Source organism: Hermetia illucens, chromosome 1 (assembly GCF_905115235.1).
Source record: "Hermetia illucens chromosome 1, iHerIll2.2.curated.20191125, whole genome shotgun sequence".
In the NCBI taxonomy this organism is placed as follows: domain Eukaryota; kingdom Metazoa; phylum Arthropoda; class Insecta; order Diptera; family Stratiomyidae; genus Hermetia; species Hermetia illucens.
In genome coordinates, this window is record NC_051849.1 from 155,019,331 (window position 1) to 155,033,660 (window position 14,330).

Consider the following 14,330-nt stretch of genomic DNA (forward strand, 5'->3'; position numbering starts at 1 on the left):
AGAATCAGCCTGTGCGTTCTTTCTTCCCGTCGTCGATCTACGGCATTATCGTCACTGCATGCTTTCCAATTGTGTAACCTTCGCATCCTCTCAGCCAAAATATCAATGGGCCACAACTATGAAAACTACTTCGCCTGACGTTGTTCAAAATTCGCTAGCGACTCTTAACGCGATCAGACGATATACTAAAGATGCTTTTCTCCTATACGCTTAAACATTAAGGGCTTTTGTCCAAACTAATGCTGCATATAGCAAAATGAGTGAACAGCAACAACCTCCTCGGTAGATTGAGTCCTCCAATATTGAGCATCATGCCAGTTAAGGCGCCTACAACTTTTCCTGTAGCTCAAATGTTCCTTAAAAGTCAAACGATGATCCAGTATAACATCAAGGTATTTGATGGAAGGCTTGAATGCATCACATGCTGTCCCACACGAAACCGCTAACTGAAATCAGTATACTGTCTGTCTGTCTGTTTGTCTGTCTGTCTGTTTGCCTGTCTGTCTGTTAGACACACTTTTCTCAGAAACGGTATGAGTTATATCGTTCTGTGTGGAACTTACGGGGAAGTCTTCATACATGGAAAAGGGGGGTGTATATTTTTTTTTCACCAAATATTTTTATAAAAGAAATACAGAAAACCTTTCATACCTGAACTACATACTGAATAAGGGTATTTCGTATATGTAATGTCCCCCAAACAATGAGTGAACCCCCATGGAAATTCCGTCCCTGACGCACTACTTTCATTCCAAAACTTATACTTTTCTGATGGTAGGGGTCAAGATCTAAACTAATTTTGGTCAGAGAACAGGTTTGCAACATTTATTTTCATAGCAAAACTTCAAATCTCTCTTCATTATTTGCAGCGTTCTTTGCATACAAATTTTAACAGGGAGTCTTTTCATCCTTTTTGGCTCTATCGTTGAACAACGACGTCTTTCGTAATAACTTTATGGAACAAAACTGGTCAGCTCTATTTATGAACTTGTTAATTATATAGCTGCACCTATCCAATCGTTTTGCAAGTTTACGGTTGGACAGCTCTTCGTCATGATAAGTCTTAATTTTTCCCTTTTCTTCGTTCGTCAAAGGCTTTCTATGCGGCATTTTGAAATCAATAAAAAAAATATACCTTTCAAATGCAATTTTTTTCTTCAAATTACAACAATCAATTTTACTTGCTTGAGTGTACCCTCAGCGTGGTAAATGCATGGCCGTAGAGAGAATCCGCGGCCCGGTTGAAAATTATGCGGAAAAACGGGGCCCGGGGTGAAAACTATACGGATCTGAGGTGCAAATCGTGTGGGCCCCCAATATTTCCTTTTCATTGAAATCTTCAATCTGGGCCCCCGATAAAACTCCGAGCCCGGGGGGTAACCCCCTTTGCGCCCCCTCATCAGGCCTGACTGGATGTGATCGTTATGATTAACCCAAATATGCCACAGCGACCCGACAGGTTATAGACACCTTCGATAAAGTTTCCTCTCAATTTGTAGGAAAGTGTTGGCAGCTTACCTCATTCTTAGCATCCAATCTTTTCCAACAAGAATCTGATGACAATGCCATCCAAATTTATTTGGAATTTGGAAGATATTACTAAAAAATCAGCAGCACTGCATGTATCCATTTTCAGTTGTGCGGTTGAGTTCAATATTTTGAAAAATGTGCCCCTTGAAAGACTTTAGTTTAATTATCTCTTTTGCACTGAGGAATTTAAGATCTTGTGTATCAACCAAATCTTATTAAAATCAATTTATCAGCTGCCTATCTCTCCGTCTGTTTGTTTACCATACGCAATTTTCTCAGAAACCGCCGCACCTATTAAATGGTATTATATAGAATGTGAAATCCCAAGCATCAAATGAAAGGTCTCGATTACTAGTTTACGAAATAAATCCGAGATTTGCCAGCCGATGCGAAACAGGAGAGTAAGAGGTTAAAAAGTACACATTTTAAAGGAAAGAGGACCCACTTTTAGTAGCTACTCAACGAAAAAAATTTGAAAAAATCATGAGTATATCTCTAAATAAAACCTTGTCAAGCCTGTCTTGTCTAATACAAATATCCTGTACTGAGTACTAAAAGCAAAATCGTTGAAGAAAACATCACTTATGATCCCGACAGTCAACCTGTTAAGGACTAATGGATTGCATGATCAAATTACCTAGCTATATTGGCATATATGGGGAAAACACTGCTTTACGCATTCAGTTCCCAATTATCACGCTATTCGCGGATCTAACAAAGGAACCTAAAAACAGAGAATGTGCAGATTCTTTTTAGACCAATGCACCATTATCAAATCCCTGACAAAGCAAGACAGTTGTATGTGAAATACAAGGTTGTCGCCTTCCCATCTCCAAATTGGCTACATATAACCAAATTTACCACCTCAGCTCTTTCAAGGTGATAGTATAAAGAACACTGATCAATTAGAAGCCCTGCTAAGATAGTTATGGAAGCTGAAGTTATTGGAGTTTCCTTAACTATCTTACCGGGAGGAGCTCAAATTACTGCATTCGACTTGCCATTTCGTCCTTTAGGAATTGAGTAATGGCCAAAGCCAACTCTGCTTCCACCATTCAACCAATCTATCAGCTTTTTTATTATCAAAGATGTTCGTTTTCCAGGATCTGTTTTGTCCTAGACTGCCTATAGAATTATATCTCCGTCTAAAATATGGCCGTTATTTTTCCGATTGGGTTGCACCATTCTTACTGATAGCATAAAATTCTTCTTCAGCCTTTGTCCTGTTTAAAAGCAGGGTTGGCTAATCTTGATCGGTTGCGCCGTTTTGCTAGACCAAAGGCTTGAGCTGAATGCAGGCGCGAGGCTTTCAAATCTCCACCCAGCGTACCAGGCCAGCCTTTTGGTTGTTTCCCACCGACTTCGATGTTCACACCTTTCTGGCAAGTAAATTCCCGGTAGCGCGAATTACGTGACCATACTATCGAAGATGTCTCTCTCGCATTTTTCCCGCGATTGGTGCAACTCCATATCGATCGCGCCACTAATCCAAGGCAACACGTTCGTCTCCATTACCACGAGGCGCCATTTCATGTCTTTTATAGTCCATCAACACTCAGGACCATAGAGGGCGACAGGGCCGGCCACACTGCGGTAAATTTTTGATTTGTCACGTTAGTTGATACGTCGATCACAAAGAGCAAAAGTTGTGGAACGTCCGTTCGTCCTAGTTGCGCTAATGCGTGAAGCAATTTCATAGCACAGATCACCATTGGCTGATAGCATTGATCAGAGATATTTAAATGGCTCAGTTCTGGGCAGACCACTGCCACTGATGTGATGGAGCCCTTTTTCAATGGGATTGGCCGTCAGAAACTCTGTTTTAATTATATTCAGTTTGAGATAGTGTTGCATGAGACGATCACTCTATTTTTGAACAAGTTGCTCGAGATCAGCTTTGCTATGAGACGCCAGAAAAACATCATCTGTAGTGTGTAGGGCGCTGGACTTCAGATGTCCCGTGTGACAATGTCTACTTCCTTGATGAACACCGACAGAAACACGAAATAGTTTTTGATATACCCCCGACACGAATTTTACTTTTTGAAACGCTGTAGAGCAGCTCAACCCAGTGCACCAGTTCTTCTAGCACTGGCACCACAAAGCATTCGAGATGAATTCCAAAAATGCAATGTGTAGACGGCAATGCTTCTCACGGAATTTCTCCATGAGTGACCACGTTGCGTGTATTACGTCAGTAGTTATTTGATGTCGAATATGGTCAAGAAAGCATTCATGGTATGGAATAGCAACCGAACCGAACGGTAATTTTAACACTCTGCTAGACTACCTTTATTTTTCTATATTGGAATGGTGGTACTTTTTTGTCAGTCAAATGGTGTTCTATCTTCCTGGATAAGCCAATTCACAGAGCCACAGTGTTGAGTCCCAGCTCTTCGATTTCTAGAGCGCAGATGCAATGTCATCAGGTCCTGTAGCTTTCCCCAATTTCATTCGTTTTACTACTTCATCGACTTCAGTGGCGTTGACAGGTGGGATTGCTCCAAATGTCGACAGTACTTGTGGAAATGATGGATGAACAAATTCTTCCGTAGAAATTTATTCGAACTATTCCTGTCATTTATCCGTCGAGGCTAGTCCATCGGTATCGTTCGAAATATCGTTCCTGTCATAAACGCAACAGAAGTGTTCGATATCTTGCATGCTTTGGTGTCGTCTTTTGGCAAGTCAATATAAATCCCCTTCGCCATCCCGAGTGTCCAGTTTATCGTAAAAATCTTTGTAATAAATTGTTCTGGTGGCAGCGATCGCTTTCTTTGCTTCCCGGTTGGCATTTTTATAAATTTGACAATTGGCCAGCGTTTTATAATCGAGAATCTTATGGTAGAGGCGTTTCTTTTCACGAACCTTCATTTGAACATCATTTCAAAGCCAAGTATCTCGGTTGATGAACCGCTTACCTAGCTTAATGACCCCGGGGGTTGCATAGACCGCTTTGTGGATCATGTTTTTAATTGGTTGGTTGGAATACCCTTGCAGTCAGTGACGGCATCCTATAAGGATATAGTCATTGCATTATCGAAACCTATTTCCTCCATGGCACCTGTTGCCGTCTATCTTTTCACCCACATGACCACTAAGACGATAGTCAGCAACAGGCATCTTACAGGTTTTTGTATCAAGAAGTTGCCAAAATGCATCTTTCTCCACATCAGGTCAATCTGTCTGTTGTGCGTATGCGGAGAAGAAGTGAATCATGGGATCAGCTGACATAATGGTAAACTTCATCCGCCGGTTATCAAATCGCTAAATTTCTTTACTGGGATGACATAAACCCTCAGAGATGGCGATGCCAATATCATTGTGAATGAATGTGTGGGCTACCAAAATAGCGAAGTTTATTACCATTTTTACCATGTTCGCGTTCTATGTCGCAGATTTTGGCACCGTACCATCGAATTTCTTGTAGAGCGCAAATATTAATGCGCCTCTTCCGAGTTCCTTCCTTTTTTCCAAGGAGAGTATCAATATTTAGCATGCACATACGCATTTGTTTCGTCCATGCACGTCAAGAACCGTTGCTCGTTTGCCGACAGGATCGGGGCCGACATGACAACTATTTATTGGTTTGAAAAAAAAAGGTGCCACCTCTCTGGGTAGAGGCGCACATCGGCGCTATATATGATTACTTTTGTTTCTTATGCCACCCTCTACCTCCACCCCAAATTTCATGTCAAGCGGTCTTGACTGAAAGAATTCGGAGGTCGCGCCCGATTTTCGGCTTTAAGGACTGGACTATATGGTTCACAGTTCTGATACTGCTTTCAAATTTCGTAAATTTAGGTTAATATATGTAAGTACATCTTCTTCTCCAAAATTTGTCCCGTCCGGTCCCAATGTAATTAACCAAGCCATTCATATAATATTTGGCGAAAGAAAACAAAAAGAAAATCTAGTCGCCAGCGCGGACTATATTGAACTTTTTATCTTTTGCTTAGTACGACTTATGCTCTAGGAAGAAAATCGGCGACAAATATTTTTTTACATAATAGTTTTATTCACTTCATTCGCATCTATTTCATACGTTTCTTGCTTTTATTTTCATTAGTTTAAAAGATAGATATATTAAAAGCCAACTAAATCTACTGTGCCATTTGTTCATCCATTGTTTTCGCCATCCATGCAGGCTCAGCGGCGCCGATTTTCTCAATTATACCATTGACTTGATAGCAAAGCGATTGAATCTGTTTATCCCATAGTGGCAACACCTCGCGAGCTATAATAATCGTCAAATTGTAATAACTACTCCAAATTACCAACATGTTTTATGTGATTACTTACTTTCAAAATGAACGATGCCATCAATTTGATCAATATAACCATTCATGCGACCTTCTGTTATCATTTGACTTGCAATTCGCTCTGCCTTGGCCGGAGTTATTTCGAGAAGAGCGCCAAGCTCTTCAAAAGTTATGTTGTTGTATAGTTTACTGGCTGAAAGCAAATTATGTTCGAACACAGCACGATCGAGAATCGATGAACCATCTGTGGAAAGTGTATTCCCATTACGTAAGGTGAAACTCAGCTAAAATGTATTCTTATGTCTAAGATTTTCTTAGTTTTTGATTATAATTTCAAGATTCATTTAATGCAGTAGAATATGAAATGCTGAGACCCTGTTTGAAAGCAGTTTCCTTTAGAACTATCTGATCAACAGACCAGGACTCGGGAAATTTGAATTTTATAACTCACCTAATGTACTTGCTTTCTGATGCAATTGTAATAACGCCTCGAATTCTTGCAACTCTGAACGTCTTATAATTCGATCCAAGTACATTTTCTCCAAAATTGAATAAGCAGGTAAATGTTGACAGCGTTCATCCTTGAAAAGTGTTGCCAACATACGGGACCTTTGTTGCCCAGCTGAAGCCAGAACGGTACATATTAGAGCCTTTTTCAATGCTGTCATGCGTTCATTCTCATCTACGATAGTTCTATAAGACAACTCGTTGTATCTCTGGGCGGCTTCGATGAACTTTCTATGATGAAATTTCAGTTTAACATTAATAATAAAATAACTGAGAGGACAACATCTTACCGTCGATAATCCAAAACTCTGGCATAGCAAACTTTATATAAAACTTGTAATTCCTCACTGCCAGTCTCAGCTTGAAGCAAAGATGCACGATTGATATAGGCCTCTGCTTGGACAGGATCGTCGTCTTCCAAAAACAACCGTGCAATTTTTAGGTAGGTTTCAAGTTTGTAGTCAACTGTATATTGCCTGAGAAACAGCAAACATTGTTTACAGTAACTATAATCAAAAATCGTATACAAACTAATTTACTTTTGCCCTGTCTCCAATGGAATTCCCACTAAAACATTTGCAGCTTCTTTCCAATTCTGATTCCTTTCATAGATCTGGGCAAGATGTTGTCGTATTCCAGCCACTTGTTCTTCGAACGAAATTACACGAGGTTGAACCTTATCCAGCGTGAAGTGCGACACTACCTTTGATACATCGTCGTTAAGTTCAGTAAGATGATTCCCGACGTCAGTGAGAATTTGACGAGAAATTACCAAGCTAACGTGCTCGTTGACAACTATTTAATAAAAAAGAAGGTAGAGAGACACCGATAAAAGCCAATTGAAAAACTCATAGGAAATAACCAATACATGAGTGAGCTACGTAAAACAACCATATTTGTCATAAATATAGCAAAAATTAAACGCACCGCAAAAAACACATATTTTGAACACATATTTAACTATATGGAAGTCGCAATGCACCCATTAGAATGCCTATCTTTTCAAGCATCAAGCATTGACACGATGCTAAGCCTATAAAACGCCACAAAGCGACGATCTCCTACTACAAGAAATACTTTTCTGAAGCCTATATAGGTCTAGATGGCCTAGATGTAGTCTAGCGTATCAAGTCATCGTTTTTTCGGCAGGTGTTTTGGTCTTAAGTAGCTAGCTTTCGTTAGCACGAAATTGAATTTTTCCACGGTGGGTACAACCCCAAATGAACCGCGTTTTGATTTCAACCCCGATAAAAGCGTATTACAACGCTGACCCAACACAACCTCTTCCTCTCCATTACTGCGCGCGTTTTCTTTGGTAGTCAGCCAGTATTCAGAACCATAGAGAGCGACAGGGACAACGGCACTGCAGTCGATTTTCGATTTGAGACGTTCGGTTCGTTGATGCGTCGATCACAAACCGAGTCAGTTGTGGAATACCAATTCATCCAACTTGCGTTGATGCGTCAAATAATTTCAAACCGCGTATCGTTCACTGTTGGCTGATAACATTGATCCGAAATACTTAAATCGCCCAATTCTCGGCAAGTCGCTGCCACTCACAGTGGTAATGCCTGTTTTATTGGGGTCAGTCGTCAAAAACTATGGTTTATTCAGATTCAGTGGACGATAGATAAGCTGCTCGAAATCAGTGCTTTTGTGAGGCGCTACGAAAATATCATATACATAAAGCAGAACGCAGGATGCTTTTAATATGCCTGCTACACTTCGAACTTTACACTTCAGAATGCAGTAAAACATACATTTTTGTGGCACTCAGTCAAATGCATTCTCTAGATTCAGGAATGCAATGTAAAGTGGGCAACGCTTTTCAGATAATTACTCAGCGTGTATTAAGCCAGTAGATTCATTGTTTTGGTTAGGTTTGGTTACGTTGATTGTGATTTGAACGACGTCGCGAAGCAAAGAATTGGTTCAAATATCTTCATAGTATGGGATAACAACGGAATTGGAGGGTAATATTATTTCCTTTTTCTTCTTTTGATAATCAGGCTGTGCTCTATCCTCCGCAATAGAAGAGTTTACTGAGCCAATTTTTGGGTCCCAGCTCTGCGGTTTCCAGAGCTCAGTTGCGATGTCATCAAGTTGAGCTGTCCTGGATTCATTTGATTTATTTCATTTGATTTCCTCTTCTTGAAGCATCTAAAGTGTAGGTTGCACACTGGACGAAACTGCTACTGCGAATAACCTATACTTTTACAGCCAAATATTAAACTGAAACACTCTTAGGACTTTGAAAACATAACACGTCTAAGCACTTTAATGAGAATTACTACCGTCCAACAGAAAATTTTATTCCAGCTAGAGAGGGAGCCTATTGGAACTCTGCAAGGCCCAAAATTCGATCTATTCAGCGAAGGTGATAGAATAGCGAACTGTTGTAGAAGTGTGTGTAAATCAAGTACCCGGACAAAGAGAATTATCTACAGAATAAAATGCGATTTAATGTTATGTGTTGCACATTCCCCCAACAGAAAATTTAATTATTGTTCGAATAGTGAACTGTCTAATCTTCACTCGAGTCATCGAAACGAAGAATTGCCCAAATAGCGGTAAGTCAAACTAATTATGAAAAAAACGAGTCTGTACGGAAACCTAAAGAAACTCCAAGTTAGTTGCATAGCGAAGTAAGGAAAACTCTGCTCAGAAACGATAATTAGTTTGCGAGTCACTTAACAACTATACGATGAATCATGTGCACTCATTTCATCATCAATTAAGGGTCATTTCCTCAGCAAAGAATAGATCGTGGCTGCCATAAGAGACTTGGGAGATAATAGTAGTAACCGAGAACTAAGCAGTAGGATATGGGTAAACAAAGCTTCGGGCCCGGAGGGCAAACCTAATAAGGCTTTCAAGCTCGCGCTAAGGACGAGGCCGAACACGTTTACTAAGTTGTACCGAACATGTAATCCAATATTATGAGAGTGGTAAAAACGTGCTGGCACCTAAAGCTTAAAAACACCAGAGGAGCCATCCTCTTGCAGTCACATGCATCTTTTAAGCACTATGGGCAAAGTGCTGATAGGGAAAAAAACGCTAAACATACCATTGACGACAGTTACAAAGCATCTTAAGAAAATTGAATTGTACTAATGTGAAGACAAACTCCCAGAGCAGAGAACGGAAGCAATATTCATCATCAAAATGCGTTACAGAAGAAATTGTATTCATTAGATATCATATGATTACTATTAAGGTGGCTATATTCGTAACGATAAATTTCAATCAGCTCCTACAGTGTACTCGTTAAAAAGCATACGGCGAAAGTATGGTCCGGAAGATAATCATACCGAGCGCAGAAAATATGCAGTTATAATTAGCTCGATATTGTCATCAATTAGAGAAACACGAACCACTTTTTCTAGGCCCACTTGAAGAGAATGTAGAGCATCCCCTTATCTCAGAGCGTTATTAATGTTAGAAGATCTCGAGAGAAGTTGGTCAAAGTCAACCTAGTCAAACTCACTATCTTACAATCTTGTCAGAGAATACCGAATTCTCTCACGGTCGTTTTAAGTTTTACCCTGACGATGCTATCCTAATAAGTCTCTGCTAAGGCTTGGGACGAATTCCAAAGGACCTGTATGGAATTTTCGGAAATGCATTCATTGCAAAGACCAAGTATTTCCAGAATCTTTACATCACCAGCAACTGCGAGAATTCTATTTCAAATCCATGATATGTCGTAACTGAAACTACAATAATTTATTTATAGTGGTACAGTTGCGGCAGACGATTCGCTTTCGTGTTATTGTTTGAGTGGTCGAATAGATCCACCTTGGAAAATTCGTCTGGAACCCGGTTACTACTCTTTAAGATACGGCATTACTAGACTGATACAAATGAAGGCTAAAAATTCCAGTAAACGGGTGAAGAATAAAGTGCAGAGGGTTTATCGGAGCTATGTCATCCAAAATGAAACACCCGTAGTTGAAATTCTGGATATAATAAAACTATCGTATTCAATCGGTTGCGATGGTATGGTGAAAGTTACTCCAGATGTCTTCAGAACGCAACGTACGCGAGGAGCCAGCAGAGATTTTTCAAATCACCCTACGAATCCCAACAGAGCGCCAAGACGTGCAGTTTTCGATAACGGAAACAAGAGAATATTGAGATGTCACTATCCCAAGCATGAGTTTTGCGAATGTTATCAAAGAAAAGGTTCAGGCGGAATATTTCTAGCACAAGAAGTTCGCCAATGTAAGCATAAATCAGGTCAATAGTCAACCTTCCTCACTATGAAAATTACCCACCTTATCCTTAAAAAGAACATGATACAGGATCTTGCAGGCATAAAATCGATTACTTGCTTACCAACCCCTTAAAAATTAAAAACGTCCATTACTAGTGGAGACCAACAACAGGGAGCAGAAGAGCTCCCCCCACTCGGCAGGTTTTGCGTAGAACAACTCATTGTCGACTCAGTAATTGTAGGACGGGCAACTAGAAGCCAACCAAATCTCTTTAGTTGCTACATCGATTACGCCAAGCCTTTTAACAGCGTCCCGTATACCTGGCTCCTACGTTTGCATCAAATTGATCCGAAACCCGAAGACTGGCATACTCCCTTATCAGTGAGCCCATCTGAAGGTACCGACACCTACCCTCATACCGAGAAGCATTTTCCAAGGGAACGCACTGAATTCTCATTGGTTTTGTGTGGCACTGAATCCCCTTTCATGGCTTCTGAATGATGTTGCAATGATGGAATCCAAGTCATCCACAAAGGACCGCATCCTGGACATAGCACTCGTGTTCTCCATATTCAAACTACAACCGAGACAGATTTCCACAAATCTGCAACATGTGGAGCTGATTGTAACAAACTGCCGTGGAGCAGATGACCCCGCCTGGCGGCATTGTAGGCAAGGGCGTTGTTGAGGTTGCGGAACAACCTTACCGCGGAGTTGACTAGCTACGCACTTATTTTTACAGCAAGGATAAGATAGGCCCCTGCATGCAGAGTAACTCCACTTAACTTGAAGGATCGATCTTTCAATCCACTGAGTGTAGTACACAGAGCGGTAGTTAGCTGGTGAAAGGTTCCGTTGCGGTTCTCCGCTTCGGGCTGATTCCAGTTAACCCGTTGGGTAGTTCCGTCCCCATGTACTCGAGGAGGGCGATCAGACCCGAGTCTACAAGGGACTCATCTGAAGTGGCTCTGCCACGAAGCCTCACCGGAGGTTGTCTGGTACCTTGGGAACCGGGATGGCCCTCTGAGAGCATATGCTCCAGGAGAATTCCTAGAGGATGTGTTCTCGGCCCGGTTATTTGCGGTTGGCCCCCTAGTGGGGTGGTTATGCCTACATCGCGGGCAGAGCTCCTCGGAGTTCAAGCGTGGAGTTGCGCTGTACAACTCGGGTGGCGTACCCCTTAGTTGGGGCAGAGGTGTTAGATAGGCCTCGCATCCACTGGTATGAATGCTGAGCCTGCACTCAATATAAACCAGTACCGCTGTGCTAGTCACGGCGGGGCTCTGATTGTGGTCAGCAAATCAATCCGTGTCCGAAGAGGACCGTGGGATTATGCCTACACGGCAGGTACTCACGTTAACCCCCCAGGACTTTCAATCCACTGAGTGGAGTGAAGTCAGACCAAGAGCATATTGATGAATGGAAGTCAATGTAGGATAAAAACGTGCCAGCCATTTATCAAATACTGACTCACTTCACTGAGATGAGGGATTTATGTGACATTCAGGATAGCATAGTCGCCACCAAAGCTTAAAAAAGGCGCATAATAAAAAAGCGAGTAGAAGACGACCAGTGCAGAAGGTGTAGTTCAGCGTTAGACAAGTTGCATCATCTCATTTCTGGCTCTACTATTATGCCACCCGTGGAATACACGTACAAAACCTTACAAAAGCATAGGCTGATAAGGGTCTGCTTACAGCATGTATTGGGAACGACAAGTTCTAATAATAATTAATTTCGATACAAATCCCTCTTTCACTTTTGAGATTTGAATTGCGGCCTCCCGTCGGACTATATGAAATAAATGAGAAAAAATATTCCAATAATTTTTCCATTGAGTGCCTCAGAAAAGAAATTGTGGAGCGAATTCTAACTTGCTGAAATGCAACCTCTTTGGTATAGGCCGATGATGTTCTGGGCGTAAAGGGCTACCTGGGCTAGTAAGATATGAAGAATATATGGTTATACATCTACAATTACTTTACTGAGTGATACCTACTTTCTAATGTGTGAGACCAACAATACCTCTTTGCCAATCACCAGTCTACCCTAAAAATTAAACTTTTTGCTACCGGTTCACACCCTAACGCGGTAATGTCTGTAATACTGTTCTCATAAATTTGTATCGAGAAAGCATTATGACGAAACACACTCAACGTAACTTTGGTATTGATGTACTTGGAATTCCCGATCAACACTCTAATGTTAGTCTGCTGACATCTTACTGATGTCATTGCTTTTGCTGCTGTTCATCTTCCCCCGTAACCGACTTGGCACTTTTTCAGACTGGAATAGCACTGGATTTTTGACGACTGATCCTCATGAAACGGGTACTATCGCGGCCAGTGGCCTACCGAGAACTAAGCGACTTAAATAGCTCGGGTCAATGGTATCAATGGAGACGCATTAGTGCAACCTGGATAAAGTGGCGTTTCACAACTGATGTTTTTTGCAATCGACGCACCAACGAACGTCTCAAATCTAAAATTTACCGCAATGTCTCTGCCCTGCCGTCCCCTATGGTTCTAAGTGTTTCCTGCCTATAAAAGACAATAAACGGCGTCTGGCGGTGATGGGGGCGAAGATGTTGCGTTGAACTAGAGGCTTGACATCGATATGAGATTGCATCGATCGTGGAAAAATTGTAAGAGAGGCGTCTTCGGAAAAAAAAGAAAGACATTTAGCCAAGTTCCTTCACTTTATCCTGAATGAAACATCCACAAGAATTGGTAGTTTCGCTTTACGGTGGGAGCCATCTAAAGGGAAAGTGCAAAGCAATTGTGAAACGGGATGTAAACTGCATAAAAAGCCCTGGAAAGGGTTTATGCATGGTTAACGAGCAATAAGCAAACAGGGAGATCTATGGAAATTTTATCTGTTAACCATGAACAATTTCTTCAAGCGACAGAATATCATCTTTTTGGCAAAATTAATAATTGTTAAGAATGAAGTCGTTCGTTTTAAACTTATTTAAACTGGTCCTTTATCTATGACAATAGATTGCGCGTTTAGCAAGCACAATTGCACAAAAGGCAAAACTTGCAGAAAAAGAAAGAAATTATTTGAAAAGTATAAGGAAAAACAAAAAGTCAGCTTCACCTATTTGTAATCATCCACTAATATCGACAGAATAGCGGTGTCTGAACTATTAATTAAGGAGACCCAACTATCAAAAACACTTACTCGCTTCAACAAATAATTTTAGTGTGTCAATCAATTCAGTTCCACTGTTAGTTAAAATATTCTCCAAAAGTTGCCGGTATCTGTGAACAAGAGGTTGGGGTTAAATCCTCAAACATAAGTAATCACGAAAAATTAATTACTTGTCGGCTTGCTCTTTATGTGTTCCCGAGAAGTTGGTTAAATTGACCAGCTGTGATCGCAGTGCACTTGCTGATATTACCATCTTGGGTCAGAGGAATAAGCAGAACAATCGGAAAATAACAAACTCAAACCAAATGTCAGAAGGTTGACAAGCAAGCGAATGTCAGGAATTCAACATATCGCGTAGTGACATCTGCACGTCGAACTAACGCAAAGAATTTTGTACTTGATAGAATCAAGTACCAAAAGTAGTACATTTCAGTAATGACGAAAGCATTCCGTTCCATGCTAAATACAGCTTGCAGTGTACAGGTGTTTCAAAACTACAGGGCAAACTGGTTACCCCTAGCAATTCTAAGCAAGAAAATATTAAGTACCTTTTTTCTATTTCTTAACCCTAGTACCTTCTAGATAAAGTCGCCGTTTTTTGTTTATCTCCTGTTCATTCTTTTGGAGTGTATGAAATCCGTACAGTCAGACAAAGGTTCAA

The 14,330-nt window shown here is 40.9% G+C and overlaps 1 protein-coding gene across 1 annotated transcript; it reads right to left on the minus strand.

Moving 5' to 3' along the window:
• Window positions 1–5,527: 5,527 nt before the first annotated feature.
• Window positions 5,528–14,008, minus strand: LOC119646581 (COP9 signalosome complex subunit 4). Its single transcript, XM_038047074.1, has 7 exons — window positions 13,840–14,008; window positions 13,700–13,779; window positions 6,839–7,094; window positions 6,590–6,775; window positions 6,244–6,530; window positions 5,833–6,036; window positions 5,528–5,767 (listed from the first exon to the last, which is right to left on the minus strand). The coding sequence occupies exons 1-7, from the start codon at window positions 13,920–13,922 to the stop codon at window positions 5,634–5,636; spliced, it is 1,230 nt and encodes a 409-aa protein (XP_037903002.1). The 5' UTR covers window positions 13,923–14,008; the 3' UTR covers window positions 5,528–5,633.
• Window positions 14,009–14,330: the final 322 nt, after the last annotated feature.